The sequence below is a fragment of the Telmatherina bonti genome (genome assembly GCF_933228915.1).
Source record: "Telmatherina bonti genome assembly, chromosome: 11".
NCBI classification, from domain to species: domain Eukaryota; kingdom Metazoa; phylum Chordata; class Actinopteri; order Atheriniformes; family Telmatherinidae; genus Telmatherina; species Telmatherina bonti.
Window position 1 is genome coordinate 3,507,269 of NC_136629.1, and position 17,129 is coordinate 3,524,397.

Below are 17,129 nucleotides of genomic sequence, written 5' to 3' on the forward strand. Positions count from 1 at the left end.
TGGAAGTCTGAGGTGTACAGAGTGAAGAGGAATGGCCAGAGTACAGTTCCTTGTGGTGCACCAGTGCTGCTGACCTCCATCTCAGACACACAACCTTTCAGTCTCACAAACTGGGGTCTGTTTGTGAGGTAGTCATAGATCCAGGTGGTTGTGGAGGTATCCACCTGGAATTTATGGAGCTTCTCACATAACAAAGCAGGCTGAATGGTATTAAAAGCACTGAGAAATGAAAGAACATGACCCTCAGAGTGCTGCCTGAATGGTCCAGATGAGAGTGTGCTCTCTGGAGCAGGTATATGACGGCATCTTCAACCCCAAGTCCATTACGATATGCAGACTGGAATGGGTCCTGAAAGGTGTTTACTTGCTTGTTGAGGTGAGCCAGTAAGAGTCTCTCCAGGACTTTCATGATGTGAGATGTCAGGGCAACTGGTCTGTAGTCACTTGGTTCAGCTGGTTGTGTTTTTTTAGGCACTGGAACAAGGCAGGAGGTTTTCCACAGCACTGGGACTCTATTTTGTCTCAGACTTGTGTTGAAAAGGTGCTGGAGAATCGGACATAGTTGTTTTGAGCAGGTCTTGAGAACTCTGGGACTGACACCATCTGGACCTGCAGCCTTGTTCTGGTTCAGTTTCTCAAGTTGCTTCATAACCTGATTGCAGGAGACAAACAAGGTGGAGGTCTCAGGGTGTCCTGATGTGGAGGGAGATGAAGCTGTGTTCTGGTCCATGACTGAGCTGCAGGGTGACAGATTGGAGGCGTGACAGGAAAGCAGTGGGCTTATGGAGGGTGTGTGGTCTGTTGGGCTGGAGGTAGGGGGTGAACTGAACCTGTTGAAGAATATGTTCAGCTCATTAGCTCTGTCCAGACCTCCATCAGGCTGGTCCCCCTTTAACTTGAAGCCGGTGATCTTCTTCATTCCAGACCACACATCCCTCAGGTTATTCTGCTGGAGCTGACTTTCTAACTTCTTCCTGTAGTCCTCCTTGCACTTCTTAGTTTGTGTTTTAAGTTGTTTTTGTGTTGCCCTCAATAACTCCCTGTCTCCATCCCTGAAGGCTTTCTTTTTGATGTTCAGCAGCTTTTTCAGGTCACTGGTGATCCAGGGTTTGTTATTGGGGAAGCACCTCACTATTCTTGTTGGGACGATGCTGTCCACACAGAAGTTTATGTAATCTGTCACACACTCAGTCATGGCGTTGATGTCGTCTCCATGAGGTTCACAGAGGACGTTCCAGTCTGTAGCCTCAAAGCCTCCTCTAAGAGCATCTTCAGCTTCAGCAGACCAGATTTTGATAGTCTTTGTGATGACTGGTTGCTGCTGAACGATGGGCTTGTAGGTGGAGGTGAGAAGAACTAGATTATGGTCAGATCTTCCTAAAGGAGGCAGGGCAGAACAACTGGATCCATTATTCATATTTGCATAAAATAAGTCCAACATCTTATTTTCTCTGGTGGAGCAGCTGACAAACTGCTGGAATGTTGGTAGAGTTGCAGAGAGGGAGACGTTGTTGAAGTCTTCGGAGATCGCCATGAATGAGTTTGGATGCTGTGTTTGTAGCCGAGCAACGACGGAGCTGATGACGTCACAGGCTGTGTCTGGTGCGGTACCAGGTATTATATAAACCGCTACCAGAATAACACAGGTAAACTCTCTGGGTAAATAATATGGACGGAAGCTCACAGCTAACAGTTCCATGTCCCTTGTGCATATCTTCTCCTTGATAGTAACATGTCCAGGATGACACCAACGCTGGTTAACCAGCACTGCAATTCCACCACCCTTTAGCTTTCCGCTGTGTTGTCTACTGCGGTCTGCATGGACCGTTTTAAAGCCCGGTACAGACACATTACAGTCAGGGATATGTTCATGCAGCCATGTCTCGGTGAAGCACATAATACTGCACTCTCTGTATTCTTTCTGAGACCTTGGTAGCATCTCGTGCTCGTCCGTTTTGTTAGCTAGCGATCTCATATTACCCATGACGTCGGTTGGGAGAAATGGTTTAAATCTCCATTTTTTCCTCTGTCTGACTCCCGCTCTGCATCCTCTTCTCTTTCTTTTCAACTCCATCACGATTTGATGTGTTGTTTCACTGATAATCCTGATTTGGGAGAGTTTCATTGTCGATCCCGTTTGTAAACAAGTCTTTCGTTGCCATGGAGACTCATCATAACAAGTCTTGAGAGAGCCAAAAAACATGCAGAAAAATCTTCCCTGCAGCAAACCCACCGAACCGGCATGAAATCCTCAGAAAAATTACCTAATTTGAAGTAATATCTATGGGAGAAGAGTTTGTACTTTAAAAGAAATCAAGATAGCAAGTCAGAGCTACTACAATTTACTGCAATCAGACGGCGCAATCTCGAATGGAAAAAAATAAAAGATCTGATGAAAAATTAAAAAAAAGATATAAAAAAAGTTAATGGGAGATACCCGAAGCTAGCTGCTGCTAGCCGCTGCTGGGTAAAGTGAAGGGAGTTTACCCGAAGCTAGCTGCAGTTTTTCGTCCTCTCAGCCTCTCCAGCTAGTTTGGACAAAAGTTTAACAGCTGTTTCTGTTGGATGCTGAATACTCATGTAGTAGTTTAGTTCATCTGATAAAGCAGCCAGGTGTAAGGTTCAATTCCAACATCTCCCTGACCCTTATTCTCATCTACTGTTGAACAATAAAGGACAGTAGAGCCCACAACATGTTAAAAATACAACACAGTGTACAAAAACATATTTTACAGTTTCCATCTTAATATAATTTATAAATAAATGTATAATTACAATAACACAAAATAAAATAGAATTTAGTAGGAATAAACAGATTTTAGCTGTGAACAGGTCACAACTGGCCCTTCAGTTGGTCAGAAAGATTTTGGCCCCTACGTCTAGTTGCCCATCCTGGGTATATAATTAATATGTCGATCTGCAAGTCGCTCGGAGTGCAATTAATTTACTTTCCATTCCACTCATCCAGGGCTTAAACTTGCTGCAGCCACTGTTTACATTGCTTCAGAGGTATTTTCTGTTGTTTTTCTTGTGCAACAGTAGAGTCTCTTTTTGAGTTTAAAATCTGTAGCTGGGCTGATCTATGCATCTATCTATGCGAGACTTGAGTTTGGGGTCCCATGCTAATATTATCTGCTCTTTCACAACCTGAGAGGAAGCAGTGCAGAGACAACTCCATGTTTTTCATGTCTTTTAGCCATATTCGAAGCTCCTGCATACACATGTGGGTGTAGACTGTTCACACTGGAGACATTAAATTCTGCATTAAATTCTGTACACAACCATGCAAATTAAATAAAAACAACAGTCAGCAAAAGATCGGAATTAGAAGTCCTACAAAGTTTAAATACCCTGACTCAATATTTTAATGGGGGGGGGAATATAAAACTCTGGATATAAGATGCGGGGATGCTGGATGTAAAAGGTGGGGAGAAGCACTGGTGTAGTGGCATCCTTATAAAGGAACAGCCTTGACCCAATGGTCGTCTCCAAACGGTCTCTGAAGAAATGTGTTTTTCAACAATTCTGGTCCTCTTTATTGGAAAATGCTATTTTGGAGTTTTTCCCAGTCTTGTTTTTAACCTTTTCCCAGCACGTATTTCTGCTTTCGTGGCTCGCTAAACTCACCAATTTCCTGAGCAATCTTCACAGCATCCTCTGCAGTCTGAAAGACATGACCCATACTGAGCATATTTATCTCCAATTCATGTCACAATCATATTTTACACTGTTGCTGTTCCTTTACTTCACTAAAGAGCGAAAAAACATCTCATTATTTAAAGTGACACAGTTTTGTGTCTGTTGACAGCAGTGAAAACTGTACCTTGACGACTCCATCAAATCCTGGGATGGTGTTGACCTTGGCAGCCTTGGCAATCAGTTTGCTCTCGATCTTATCTCCCATGGCCTGGATGGCATGAGTGTCCGGGCCGATGAACGTCACACCCTCTGCAGCCTGGAAACACCATGACACTGTCAAACAGCTGCAAGGCCTCACGTCATGGGAAAGATCCATGTTTTAAAGACTGCTTCTGCTGAGCTCATATCCTCCATGAAATGATTAAATGTCTCAGTTTCAACATCTGAACTGTTGTTCATCTTCTACAGGCCTGAGGAGATGCATAAACCCCGCTTTTTTCTTCATCTCACTCTTTTTATAGGTGCACATGTTAAAAATAATTAACTAATGTCTTGGGGAAGGAGAAATGGATGCATGTTGTATTCACGTTGTTCAGATTGTGAAGGAGTCCCTGCACAGGTGCTCTTCAACCCCGCACTCACTCAGATGAGGGTTCATGCACGTCCAGGCGCTGTGAACGTAAGAGGTAAAGGACTCACCAGCCGCTTTGCAAACTCTTTATTTTCAGACAGAAACCCATATCCAGGATGAACCTTTGAAAAACAAAAATAATTGATTAATTTCTTTGTGATGAGTTTATGCGGCACCCCAAAACTACGAGACACTTCAAGACCAGGTGCAGACCCCCCAGCTCAGAGAGGCAATAACCGGACCTCGTCAGACATTTGCAGGTTCATATAAGCCAGTGGTTCCCATGCTTTTGTTGCTCCGCCCCCCTTTGGTTTGTCAGAGAGGCTCCAACCCCCCCCCCCCCCCCCCCCTCCCCTTTCCATCCCCGCAGATTACACACACATACACCCTCCAAACAGACAAACATATTTCATTTTCATACTGCACTGCAGTTTATTCCACACCTGAACAAAACAAAATGTGATAAAAACCAGTTCGGATTAATAATAAACGTCTTCCAGCAACAATACCAAAAGCTTCCTTTGCTGTGTCTGAACTGTTTTCTTCCCTGTAACAGGACTCTTTGCCGTCTGTTAAGCTGCTTTAAATCTCTGTGTCGTTATGTTCAACATTCCTACCAAAACATCGTCAAAAATGCCTCTCTGGGGATGAAAATATGAACGCCTTGAAAGGAAAAAAAAAGGTTTGTTGTGCAAACATGACAACATCTGTCCTCCCATCATGCCAGTGACTGGTGTGAGCCTGCTTGCTGCTGGAGATCTTCCGTTGTGAGATGGCCACTCTGAGTTCATTTCCAGCTTTGATCTGGATTTTGTCTTGACTGAGGCCACAACAGAGGATCCCGTCTCACACAGGTGGGATGTGGCATGTCCAGGACTTTCTAACTTTCTCCACTCCAGTCCAAAATGCTGACAGTGTCTTTGACCTAAACTGCAGCCTTACTGTTGAACCAGAGGTGGCATCGATGAACTGCTCCTCTTCTGATGCGCTGAAGTTGGAGCGGGTGTTGCACTGAAGGTATCACAGCTCCAGCACTGAAACGTCTTCCTGGAAATGTTTCTGAAGGGCAGAGATAAGTTTTCAGCATGAAATCAGTGTGTTCTGCAGCTTTTTGTCTTCCACAAACAACGTCAGGCTCTAAAATGAGTCCATATTTCCATCTTCTGCTCGCTGCTGCCACATCTCAGGCTTTCTGATTAATGATGAGACTTTATCTGCCAGATGTGGGAGGTGTGTGTTTGTGCCCTGCATCTGCAGTTTTAGCTCACTGAGTTTCAGAAACATGCCACTGAGGTATGAAAGTTTCACAAGGAACTTGTTACAGTAAAACTTGTGGGCAAGATCACTTCCCTCCCCATCCAGAAAGATCTCATCTCGCAGACCAAAGACCCAGGACAGCCCCTTCCCACATGCTGATGCTTCATCTTCTACCTTGCATTTGTGCAGAGCCCCGTCAAAAACCTAGCATCCAGTGCCCCTGTTGCAATGAGATGCGCCCCCCTTGCAAAGGGACGCACCCATTTGAAATCGGACCCGCCTACCTTGCAATGGGACCAAAGACTGTATGTAGAGATGGGCGGAGCCTCCGTGATGTCACCCGTAGGCTTCTGAAGAGCTGAATTGAAGCTCGGTGGGCGGTTCCTACCATCACCATCTTAGCAGGGGCATGTGTGTCGTCTCACCCGGAAAATACAAATATGGGCAAAGAGGTGGAGCTGAGAGGGGGGCTGTGAGCGTCATGGTGGATGATTGACATCGAGCGAACTCCAAGCTTTCTGTAGCTAAAAGCTAACCGAGCTAACCCGGAGATAACAGGAGCTAACCAGCTAACGGAGGTAAGCGGGCTAAAGCTAAGTCACGTTGTTAACCGGCTAAAAACCGCGGTTGTTCCACGTTCTTCTGACTTGAAGCGGGAGATCGGTACCTGTCAATCAAAAGGACACGCACCTAAATATCCAGAACTTCAAGATTAAATTAATTTTAAACGGGTGAGTTAGGAAAAATTCACTCCCCCCACAGTTGTCATGAAGGTAAACATGACCTGTTAAACGAAAATGGATTTTTGAACCAGGCTGTAAACATGTTTATTTCTGCTGTAAACATGTTTAATCCTGCTGTGAAGTTGGTCTTTTTAACATGGGAGTCTATGGGGAACTGCTTTTTTTTTTTTTTTTTTTGCAATTCACATTTTATTGAATTTTCATATTTTAAACAAACATTCAGAACAAGAACAATAACAATAAATAAAAATACTAATAAGAAAAATAAATAAATAAATACATTTTTAAAAAAAGGAAAAAGGCAGGTTTTTCAGCCGGCAGAGTCTATCATAAATGATCTAAAACAAAATTGAGAGGATCCAACAGTCTGGTTTGAAAGATGGGTGTTCAGAAAACGTGACATAGTCTTTATAAGTTCACATTGACACATACTCACTTTTCAATTTCTTGCACACACAAAATCTGCAAAACTCTCCCACTGTTCATTAATATCTACATTTCTACCATTCAGTCTCAGTAACATTTTTTCATATGCAGCTTTTTCCATCATTTATACTTTCCATGCTTCAATATTTGGAGTTTGGGGTTCCTTCCAACACTTCAGAATCAGACGAGCACAATAAAGCAGATTTTAATATTCTAAATTTGAATTTGCTTACATTCTGTACTTCTCTTCTGTCTCCGAGGAGACAGAGCCTTAGTGAGATTGGAAGTATACAGTCTAGCCAGTTCCCGACTACCTTCAAAACCTTTCGCCATAGAGGGAAGACTTGAGGACATTCCCACATAGTGTGTAGATACGTACCACGCTGTGCCTTACATTTCCAGCACAGGTCATCTTTCATCAATTTCATTTTATTGAGTCTAGTTGGAGTGTAGTAATATCTATGTATTATTTTATATTGAATATATTTACTTCTCTAACATATTTTTTAGTCTTGGAAAGAATCCCCCTCCATATTCCTTCATCCTAAACACAATCCAAATCTTTCCCCCACAGTTTCCTTAAATGATCGCATCCTTTGCCAGTCTTCCAAGGACAAACCTCATACCACTTGGAGGCTGTTTGAAACTTTGGTGGTAACTTAAAGTACTGTTCAATATAGTACATTAGCTTTACTATATGGAAGAATCTTATCTTTAATGCAGTGTCTAATCTGTAGATATTTCCAAAAATGGGCCCTTCCCTTTAATTTTATTTATCTAGTAATGTTTTTATTTATCTAATAACGCCCCCCCTACTTTGGGAAACACTGATACAAGCAAATGTTTAAAAGAAATAAAACCTACTTACAGCCTGAGCTCCAGTCAGTCTGATGGCGTCCATGATGGTGTCCATGTTTAAGTAGCTCTTACTGGTGGGGGCAGGACCAACACAAATGGCCTCATCAGCCATTTTTACATGAACCTAAACATACAGAGATAGTAAACACACAGTCATAGGAGATAAAAACATTCCCTTCCAGCTATATGTTGCTCTACCCTTCTAACGCGACTCACATGATGGAAGTGGTTTGATCTGGTTTTAAGTTGGGATGAAACCTCTAGTAAAGTTTGATTCCATCTCACTAACTTCTCTGTTAACAAGTATGCACATGGGCGTGTCTTGGCTCACCGGTGAGATTTAACTCCAACCTGATCCTGATGAAGACCTCACTGGCTCATCTCCTGAGAAAAATCTTTCTGCCCTGTAAATAATTCTAATCATTCTGAAGCCTTCAGGACGTCTACCTTTGCTCTTCTCTGATCAGCTGAGCACATGCAGCTGCACAACACACAACTGAAGGGAGGGAGTGTGACCTATATTGCATGCTGGGCGACGGCCAGCGTGTTGCCGACTCTTACCGGCTGAGGTTCACCTTGTTCTGCTAAAACTATCTCATTTGGGGTAAACAAGAGATGAATTAAATACAGAACATTCTTTTTAAAAAACAACAAAACAGATTGAAGAATCAGCTAAATGTAAAATCTGCTCTTTAATGAGTTAAAATCTATTATTAAAATGTCTTGATATAAAGTTATGGACCAGGGTCAGAGGTCAGGGGTTAGTGGGGAGGATTACAGGCCAGGGTCAGAGGTCAGAGGTTAGAGGTGAGGATTACAGGCCAGGGTCAGAGGTTAGAGGTGAAGATTACAGGCCAGGGTCAGAGGTTAGAGGTGAAGATTACAGGCCAGGGTCAGAGGTTAGAGGTGAAGATTACAGGCCAGGGTCAGAGGTTAGAGGTGAAGATTACAGGCCAGGGTCAGAGGTTAGAGGTGAAGATTAGAGGCCAGGGTCAGAGGTTAGAGGTGAAGATTACAGGCCAGGGTCAGAGGTTAGAGGTGAGGATTAGAGGCCAGGGTCAGAGGTTAGAGGTGAAGATTACAGGCCAGGGTCAGAGGTGAGGATTACAAACCAAAGTCAGAGGTCAGAGGTTAGAGATGAGGATTACAGACCAGGGTCAGAGGTTAGAGGTGAAGATTACAGGCCAGGGTCAGAGGTTAGAGGTGAAGATTACAGGCCAGGGTCAGAGGTTAGAGGTGAAGATTACAGGCCAGGGTCAGAGGTTAGAGGTGAGGATTAGAGGCCAGGGTCAGAGGTTAGAGGTGAGGATTACAGACCAGGGTCAGAGGTGAGGATTACAAACCAAAGTCAGAGGTCAGAGGTTAGAGATGAGGATTACAGACCAGGGTCAGAGGTTAGAGGTTAGAGGTGAGGATTACAGACCAGGGTCAGAGGTTAGAGGTGAAGATTACAGGCCAGGGTCAGAGGTCAGAGGTTAGAGGTGAGGATTACAGACCAGGGTCAGAGGTCAGAGGTTAGAGGTGAAGATTACAGGCCAGGGTCAGAGGTTAGAGGTGAGGAATACAGGCCAGGGTCAGAGGTTAGAAGTGAGGATTACAGACCAGGGTCAGAGGTCAGAGGTTAGAGGGGAGGATTACAGGCCAGGGTCAGAGGTTAGAGGTGATGACTATAGGCCAGGGTCAGAGGTTAGAGGTGAGGATTGCAGACCAGGGTCAGAGGTCAGAGGTGATGACTATAGGCCAGGGTCAGAGGTTAGAGGTGAGGATTGCAGGCCAGGGTCAGAGGTTAGAGGTGAGGATTGCAGGCCAGGGTCAGAGGTTAGAGGTGAGGATTACAGACCAGGGTCAGAGGTCAGAGGTGATGACTATAGGCCAGGGTCAGAGGTTAGAGGTGATGATTGCAGGCCAGGGTCAGAGGTCAGAGGTTAGAGGTGAGGATTACAGGCCAGGGTCAGAGGTTAGAGGTGAGGATTACAGGCCAGGGTCAGAGGTTAGTGGTGAGGATTACAGGCCAAGGTCAGAGGTTAGAGGTGAGGATTACAGGCCAGGGTCAGAGATTAGAGGTGAGGATTACAAGCCAGGGTCAGAGGTCAGAGGTTAGAGGTGAGGATTACAGGCCAAGGTCAGAGGTTAGAGGTGAAGATTACAGGCCAGGGTCAGAGGTTAGAGGTGAAGATTACAGGCCAGGGTCAGAGGTGAGGATTACAAACCAAAGTCAGAGGTCAGAGGTTAGAGGTGAGGATTACAGACCAGGGTCAGAGGTGAGGATTACAAACCAAAGTCAGAGGTCAGAGGTTAGAGGTGAGGATTACAGACCAGGGTCAGAGGTTAGAGGTTAGAGGTGAGGATTACAGAGTAGGGTCAGAGGTTAGAGGTGAGGATTACAGGCCAGGGTCAGAGGTCAGAGGTTAGAGGTGAGGATTACAGACCAGGGTCAGAGGTCAGAGGTTAGAGGTGAGGATTACAGACCAGGGTCAGAGGTCAGAGGTTAGAGGTGAGGATTGCAGGCCAGGGTCAGAGGTTAGAAGTGAGGATTACAGACCAGGGTCAGAGGTCAGAGGTTAGAGGGGAGGATTACAGGCCAGGGTCAGAGGTTAGAGGTGAGGATTGCAGACCAGGGTCAGAGGTCAGAGGTGATGACTATAGGCCAGGGTCAGAGGTTAGAGGTGAGGATTGCAGGCCAGGGTCAGAGGTTAGAGGTGAGGATTACAGACCAGGGTCAGAGGTCAGAGGTTAGAGGTGAGGATTACAGGCCAAGGTCAGAGGTCAGAGGTTAGAGGTGATGACTATAGGCCAGGGTCAGAGGTTAGAGGTGATGATTACAGGCCAGGGTCAGAGGTTAGAGGTGAGGATTGCAGACCAAGGTCAGAGGTTAGAGGTGAGGATTGCAGACCAGGGTCAGAGGTTAGAGGTGAGGATTGCAGACCAGGGTCAGAGGTTAGAGGTGAGGATTGCAGACCAGGGTCAGAGGTCAGAGGTTAGAGGTGAGGATTACAGGCCAGGGTCAGAGGTCAGAGGTTAGAGGTGAGGATTGCAGACCATGGTCAGAGGTTAGAGGTGAGGATTACAGGCCAAGGTCAGAGGTTATAGGTGAGGATTACAGACCAGGGTCAGAGGTTAGAGGTGAAGATTACAGACCAGGGTCAGAGGTTAGAGGTGAGGATTACAGGCCAAGGTCAGAGGTTAGAGGTGAGGATTGCAGGCCAGGGTCGGAGGTCAGAGGTTAGAGGTGAGGATTACAGGCCAAGGTCAGAGGTCAGAGGTTAGAGGTGAGGATTGCAGGCCAAGGTCAGAGGTCAGAGGTGAGGATTACAGGCCAGGGTCAGAGGTTAGAGGTGAGGCTTGCAGGCCAGGGTCAGAGGTTAGAGGTGAGGCTTGCAGGCCAGGGTCAGAGGTTAGAGGTGAGGCTTGCAGGCCAGGGTCAGAGGTTAGAGGTGAGGATTGCAGGCCAGGGTCAGAGGTTAGAGGTGAGGATTACAGGCCAGGGTCAGAGGTTAGAGGTGAGGCTTGCAGGCCAGGGTCAGAGGTTAGAGGTGAGGATTGCAGGCCAGGGTCAGAGGTTAGAGGTGAGGCTTGCAGGCCAGGGTCAGAGGTTAGAGGTGAGGATTGCAGGCCAGGGTCAGAGGTTAGAGGTGAGGCTTGCAGGCCAGGGTCAGAGGTTAGAGGTGAGGATTGCAGGCCAGGGTCAGAGGTTAGAGGTGAGGCTTGCAGGCCAGGGTCAGAGGTTAGAGGTGAGGCTTGCAGGCCAGGGTCAGAGGTTAGAGGTGAGGCTTGCAGGCCAGGGTCAGAGGTTAGAGGTGAGGATTGCAGGCCAGGGTCAGAGGTTAGAGGTGAGGCTTGCAGGCCAGGGTCAGAGGTTAGAGGTGAGGATTGCAGGCCAGGGTCAGAGGTTAGAGGTGAGGATTGCAGGCCAGGGTCAGAGGTTAGAGGTGAGGATTGCAGGCCAGGGTAAGAGGTTAGAGGTGAGGCTTGCAGGCCAGGGTCAGAGGTTAGAGGTGAGGCTTGCAGGCCAGGGTCAGAGGTTAGAGGTGAGGATTGCAGGCCAGGGTCAGAGGTTAGAGGTGAGGATTGCAGGCCAGGGTCAGAGGTTAGAGGTGAGGATTGCAGGCCAGGGTCAGAGGTTAGAGGTGAGGCTTGCAGGCCAGGGTCAGAGGTTAGAGGTGAGGCTTGCAGGCCAGGGTCAGAGGTTAGAGGTGAGGATTGCAGGCCAGGGTCAGAGGTTAGAGGTGAGGATTGCAGGCCAGGGTCAGAGGTTAGAGGTGAGGCTTGCAGGCCAGGGTCAGAGGTTAGAGGTGAGGCTTGCAGGCCAGGGTCAGAGGTTAGAGGTGAGGATTGCAGGCCAGGGTCAGAGGTTAGAGGTGAGGATTGCAGGCCAGGGTCAGAGGTTAGAGGTGAGGATTGCAGGCCAGGGTCAGAGGTTAGAGGTGAGGATTGCAGGCCAGGGTCAGAGGTTAGAGGTGAGGCTTGCAGGCCAGGGTCAGAGGTTAGAGGTGAGGATTGCAGGCCAGGGTCAGATGGACGACTATAAAAAGACGTTTTCTCCATATTTTCTGTCCTATATTTATTTCCTTTCTGTAGAAACTAAATGCAGGCGTTACAGGGATTTTTATGAACTCCTTGTGGGCTAAATCTGCGTTAGAATGAAGCCCCACATCAAACCAACACCCACCAGTCGGATTAGGTTTTCAGTCTTTTATGTTTCCACCTGTAGAGATATTTTTGCTCCAAACAGGAATTCTGATCTAGTCTCTTCAAGGTGCTTCATGTTGATCCAAACAACATTCTGACTGCTTCAAGTTTACTAAATGAAACTCGGACAAAAATTAAATCCTTGTGTTTGAAATTAGGTTAAATTTATCTGCTAAAGACATCTGCAGGTGCTTGATCTGGGCGAGTTCAGGGAGTGAGGACATGAGGTTCATGACGACGAAGACCAACTCCATCCATCACTAGTCACAAACTTCCTGATCAGCTCTGTGAATGTGCTCGATTGTGACTCACAGCCGTGGAGTCCACGTCACTGTGGATGGCTACAGTCTGGATGCCCATCTTCTTACACGTCTTCATCACCTGCAGAGAAAATTCAGGACTGCGGTTTCACAACAACTTCAGGCTGCCATCTTTTTATCTAATAGACTCGGACAGAAACAGGATAAAGACTTCAGACCGATGTGTCAGTCAGGGAGGATGGACGACTCAAATAAGCATATCGACCCTACATACTGCACTGTTCGGACATTTAACAGCAGGAAACATGACGTAAACATAAGTATCTTGGTCTGAAATTATCTGACTTTTCCTAACTTTCCCAAAAATATGAAAAGGTTATATTTTTTAATACTACGGGTTCTACGTTGTTGTACTTAGACGACAGCCCTTTCTTTCAATTAACTGTGTAATACAGAAGATGGGATAATTCTTGATCCGGATCAGACTGGATCCAGTACTGGCAAGTCCAGACTTCAGTCACCTGAATCTGGAAGACGGTCAGTTTAAAATCGGGTTAAAATATGAGCTTTAACATTTTATTTTCACAGGAAGACGACAGTTTGGGATCTCAGGTGCAGCGAGACACTCTGAGCTGCACCTGTATTCAGGTAAACGTCATGTTTACATGCCTTGGACGCTCCGGTAAAGAGAGGGGGGCGGAGCTGTCAACTGATCACCACCTGGTGGTGAGTTTGAGTGTGTGTGTTGGAAAGTCTTACCCTGCATGCAATCTCTCCTCTGTTAGCAATAAGAATCTTGTCAAAAGTCTGTGGAGAAAAACACATCAACTCTCATACTGAGTGACGTCCTGGACTCAGACTCTCCATAAAAGACAGAAGACGAACGCTGAGCCTGTTTAGGTACAGTTTGATTCTTTCTTCCGTCCAATCAGGAACCAGGATGTACATTACCTTCTGGTCAGGACTGGAAGCAGTCGAGTACAGAGATCTGCCGCTCACTGCACAGCATTTGGTCTGACATGAGGCAAACTGAAAGACAAATACAGACTGACCATCAAGGATCCCAGAACTTTTCATCTTCATCTTCATCAAAATGGAACAATTATCAATCACTAGTTATCAATATTTCCACCCCAAGACAACTGGGATAGGCTCTGGCTTCCTCGCAACACTTAATGGGACTAAGCAGTTCTGATAATGAATGAATGAATGAATGGTTATCAACATTCAGTAGTAAAACATGATGAGTCTTCCTCGCGAGGAAATAATTTTAATCTATGCTGATGATACTACTTCTACTATGACTACTACGATTGCAACTACAGTCGTGTAGTCGACGCTGTTCTCCAAAGTAGGCAGTGAGAACACAAAGCCAGAAATCAGATGTGTTTGTTGCGTTTCTTGGTAAATGACCATTTTGTCTTGGTAGGTCTGGACACATCTCTCCAACTGAGGAAGAGACTGAAACTACGTGCGGAAATGCTTCCTGAATCTTTAGCTTGCTCTAAAAAAGTCGATAGGAACTCTGCGGACAGTTTGGCAGGTAGTTCAGCTAGTGATTTAGTCCCACGTAGTCATGGTAATGCTAAGTGTCCTCCACTGGTAGATCGAGCTGTGGAGAGGGAGTGTAGCTCTGGATGACGGAGTGAAGGTAGACAGGAGACGTTTGACTTATTGTTTGGTAAACCAAAAGCAAAGCTTTAAACCTGATGCTCTGCAACTGGAAACCAGTGAAGTGGGATTAGCAGCGGAGTCATATGAACCAGTTTGGACTGGTTGAAGACCAGGTGTGCTGCTGGTTCTGGATGGTCAGCATAGGTTTAACCAGCATGCAGGCAGACCTGCCAGAAGGGAACTGCAGGAATCCATGTGCGAAATGACCAGAACCTGAACCAGAAGCTGAGTTGTGTGATCTGTCAGGTACGTCTGATTCTCTTGATGTTGTAAAGAGCAAATCAGACACAGGGTCATCTGATGGTCGACCATGGCATGACCACCCCGACTCCATTTTTATTGATCACATTTTCACCATTGCATTACATCTCCATCACTACTCTGTTGCTAGGAAACCTCTATTTTGCCCTGGAAATGACGAAGAAGCCCCTTCCTGTCAACATTCCCAGCAATCAGAGTTCAGACGGGTCGAAGCATCCGATCAGAGATCAGACGGGTCATAGCGTCCGATCAGAGTTCAGACGGGTCGTGGAGTCTGATCAGAGTTCAGACGGGTCGAAGCGTCCGATCAGAGATCAGACGGGTCATAGCGTCCGATCAGAGTTCAGACGGGTCGTGGAGTCCGATCAGAGATCAGACGGGTCGTAGCGTCCGATCAGAGTTCAGACGGGTCGTAGCGTCCGATCAGAGTTCAGACGGGTCGTAGCGTCCGATCAGAGTTCAGACGGGTCGTAGCGTCCGATCAGAGTTCAGACGGGTCGTAGCGTCCGATCAGAGTTCAGACGGGTCGTAGCGTCCGATCAGAGTTCAGACGGGTCGTAGCGTCCGATCAGAGTTCAGACGGGTCGTAGCGTCCGATCAGAGTTCAGACGGGTCGTAGCGTCCGATCAGAGTTCAGACGGGTCGTAGCGTCCGATCAGAGTTCAGACGGGTCGTAGCGTCCGATCAGAGCTCAGACGGGTCGTAGCGTCCGATCAGAGCTCAGACGGGTCGTAGCGTCCGATCAGAGCTCAGACGGGTCGTAGCGTCCGATCAGAGCTCAGACGGGTCGTAGCGTCCGATCAGAGCTCAGACGGGTCGTAGCGTCCGATCAGAGCTCAGACGGGTCGTAGCGTCCGATCAGAGCTCAGACGGGTCGTAGCGTCCGATCAGAGCTCAGACGGGTCGTAGCGTCCGATCAGAGCTCAGACGGGTCGTAGCGTCCGATCAGAGTTCAGACGGGTCGTAGCGTCCGATCAGAGTTCAGACGGGTCGTAGCGTCCGATCAGAGTTCAGACGGGTCGTAGCGTCCGATCAGAGTTCAGACGGGTCGTAGCGTCCGATCAGAGTTCAGACGGGTCGTAGCGTCCGATCAGAGATCAGACGGGTCATAGCGTCCGATCAGAGATCAGACGGGTCATAGCGTCCTATCAGAGTTCAGACGGGTCATAGAGTCCAATCAGAGTTCAGACCGGTCGTAGCATCCAATCAGAGTTCAGACCGGTCGTAGCGTCCAATCAGAGTTCAGACCGGTCGTAGCCTCCAATCATAGATCAGACGGGTCGTAGCGTCCAATCATAGATCAGACGGGTCGTAACGTCCGATCAGAGTTCAGACGGGTCGTAGCGTCCAATAGTAGATCAGACAGGTCGTAGTTACCGATCAAAGATCAGACGGGTCGTAGCGTCCAATTATAGATCAGACGGGTCGTAGCGTCTAATTATAGATCAGACGGGTCGTAGCGTCCAATCATAGATCAGACGGGTCGTAGCGTCCAATCATAGATCAGACGGGTCGTAGCGTCCAATCATAGATCAGACGGGTCGTAGCGTCCAATCATAGATCAGACGGGTCGTAGCGTCCAATCATAGATCAGACGGGTCGTAGCGTCCAATCATAGATCAGACGGGTCGTAGCGTCCAATCATAGATCAGACGGGTCGTAGCGTCCAATCATAGATCAGACGGGTCGTAGCGTCCCATCAGAGATCAGACGGGTCGTTGCGTCCCATCAGAGATCAGACGGGTCGTTGCGTCCAATCATAGATCAGACGGGTCGTAGCGTCCAATCAGATTTCAAACGGGTCGTAGTGTCTGATCAAAGATCAGACCGGGTCGTAGCCTCCGATCAGAGTTCAGATGGGTCGTAGGGTCCAATCAGAGTTCAGATGGGTCGTAGCGTCCAATCAGAGTTCAGATGGGTCGTAGCGTCCAATCAGAGTTCAGATGGGTCGTAGCGTCCAATCAGAGTTCAGATGGGTCGTAGCGTCCAATCAGAGTTCAGATGGGTCGTAGCGTCCAATCAGAGTTCAGATGGGTCGTAGTGTCCAATCAGAGATCAGACGGGTAACAAGAAGGTCGCGTGTCTGAAAGAGGCCCCTCTCTGCCGCCCTTCCCGGGGTTCTGGCGTGCACACATAGCTGGACAACCGTCCTCTAACCCGAACATGAGGCCCAGCTCAGATTCGAGCCCGGTTGACACTCGGAATCAACGCTCCGAACCGGAAATCCGTCGGGGTGGTCAAACTTTAATCCTTAGGGTCTTAACTTTCTTCCTGAAATGATACCTTCGCGTGACAAACGCTCAGAACCAAACCGGTACCAGCATGTGACCGGACCGAACTGCTGCAGTTCGGCTCCGAGGAGCTGAGTCGGAGACAAACTCACCTTCACAGAAAACAGCCTGTCCAGCAACACAGCTCTGAGCGCCGACATGTTGGCCAGAGTCCTCCGTCTTCTTCTGGGTTCAGCAGAACAAGCGGCGCTGTTATGGAGTGCTGCCATCTACCGGTCAGACCACAGACTGCACATATGTGTATATATATATATATATATATATGCCATCTCAGTGGCGGATTTAGGAGGTCTGGGGCCCTAGGCAAAGGCAGGCATTGGGCCCTATGGTAAATATTGCACTTTTTACTCCACAACTGTACAGTATTTGCGTTACTGGTTACATATTTCAAACCCTTCCA

The 17,129-nt window shown here is 47.2% G+C and overlaps 1 protein-coding gene across 3 annotated transcripts in view; it reads right to left on the bottom strand.

The window, feature by feature from the left end:
* The window catches only part of pcca (propionyl-CoA carboxylase subunit alpha), a 52,643-nt gene extending 35,744 nt beyond the window's left edge, over positions 1-16,899 (bottom strand). For all 3 annotated transcript variants that reach the window (XR_013771491.1, XM_079248581.1, XM_079248580.1), the window contains exons 1-8: positions 16,822-16,899; positions 13,455-13,532; positions 13,263-13,310; positions 12,556-12,624; positions 7,565-7,678; positions 4,339-4,392; positions 3,824-3,955; positions 3,628-3,664 (exon numbers count right to left, since the gene is read on the bottom strand). Coding sequence is in view for 2 of the 3 variants with exons in the window: in XM_079248581.1 (XP_079104707.1) it covers positions 3,628-3,664; positions 3,824-3,955; positions 4,339-4,392; positions 7,565-7,678; positions 12,556-12,624; positions 13,263-13,310; positions 13,455-13,532; positions 16,822-16,869 (580 nt within the window). In the remaining variant the exon portion in view is untranslated. The remainder of the gene's footprint in view (positions 1-3,627; positions 3,665-3,823; positions 3,956-4,338; positions 4,393-7,564; positions 7,679-12,555; positions 12,625-13,262; positions 13,311-13,454; positions 13,533-16,821) is intronic.
* Between the last annotated feature and the right edge of the window lie 230 nt (positions 16,900-17,129).